Source organism: Dipodomys ordii, unplaced genomic scaffold (assembly GCF_000151885.1).
Source record: "Dipodomys ordii isolate 6190 unplaced genomic scaffold, Dord_2.0 Scaffold18, whole genome shotgun sequence".
NCBI lineage: Eukaryota > Metazoa > Chordata > Mammalia > Rodentia > Heteromyidae > Dipodomys > Dipodomys ordii.
In genome coordinates, this window is record NW_012267234.1 from 19,693,350 (window position 1) to 19,694,631 (window position 1,282).

The window sequence follows — 1,282 nt, forward strand, 5'->3', positions numbered from 1 at the left end:
GTGTGGTGTGCTGTGGCGGTGTGCGGTGGTGTGCGGTGGTGGTGTGTGGTGTGCAGTGGCGGTGTGTGGTGTGTGGTGGTGGTGTGCGGTGGTGGTGTGTGGTGTGCGGTGGTGGTGTGTGGTGGTGTGTGGTGGTGTGTGGTGGTGTGCGGTGGTGTGTGGTGGTGTGCGGTGGTGGTGTGCGGTGGTGTGTGGTGGTGTGCGGTGTGGTGTGCGGTGGCGGTGGCGGTGTGCGGTGTGTGGTCTGCGGTGACGGTGTGCGGTGTGCTTAGGGAGGCCAGGCCACGAGGCTTCGGTGCCGTCTGCCCCGCTGGACGGGGTCAGCGGAGGGCAGCCGCTGCCCGCACATCTGCCCCTCGGCACTCGATAGGGCCACCTCCGCGGCGGCCATGCGAGCGCCTAGACCTGCCGCAGGTGAGGCCGACGGCTCTGCCCAGGGCCCGGGCTGCGGGTGTCCGGCAGAGTGCCCCTCCCTGTTCCCAGAGGCGCACACGCTGGGTGCACGGCCGGGCACCGGACCCTGCGGCAGTGACTTTGTGTGTCCCACGTGGCAGCTGGCCCCGTGAACTGCGTGGAGATGAGTGCTGAGCACGGGCCCCTGGCGTCCAGGAAGCACCATCTTGGTGTGTGTGTGTGGCGGGGGGGCTTCCCATCGAGTCTTCCCAGCTTCTGCTCACCCTCCCCCCCCCAGGGAGGGAGTCCTGGGGCCTAGGGTCCCGGGGCCGAGCCATCTGGAATAGCGCTGCCCGGGTCCCGTCCCCCACCAAGGGAGGGAGGGAGGAGGGAGGGCTGTGGTCTTGCCAAGATGGCTCCCCAGGCCTCAGGACGCTGTCGGTGGCTAACGCGAGCCCAGGGGCCGGGGCTGGGAGCTGCCCGCCCCTGGGTCAGGGCCCTGCCCGGTTGGCCTCAGAGCCCCGGGGTTGGGGACGGGAGCCCCGCAGAGGGCTTGGGGCCCCCCAGTGACCCCCGTGTGCTCTCCTCCAAGGGCTGGAGTACCAGAGGCGGAAGCACCAGGTCTCCTGCGAGGACCTCGAGGGACTGTCCGCGGGGACACCCCTGCCGCAGGAGAGCCCCGAGCTGTACCGCAAGGGCACCACCCCCTCCGACCTCACCCCCGACGACAGCCCCCTGCACAGCCCCCCCGCCAGCCCCGCCGCCAGCCCTCCGCCCGCGCCCGCCGCCAGGAACAAGGCTCACTTCTCCCGGCAGGTCTCGGTGGACGAGGAGCGGGGCGGCGACATCCAGATGCTGCTGGAGGGCCGGGCCGGGGAGCCCGCCCGCA

The 1,282-nt window shown here is 71.5% G+C and overlaps 1 protein-coding gene across 1 annotated transcript in view; it reads left to right on the forward strand.

The window, feature by feature from the left end:
* Positions 1-1,282, forward strand: part of Jph3 (junctophilin 3) — a 40,096-nt gene that overhangs the window by 35,007 nt on the left and 3,807 nt on the right. Inside the window, exon 5 of the mRNA XM_013012714.1 lies at positions 986-1,275. Within this exon, the coding sequence (XP_012868168.1) occupies positions 986-1,275 (290 nt within the window). The remainder of the gene's footprint in view (positions 1-985; positions 1,276-1,282) is intronic.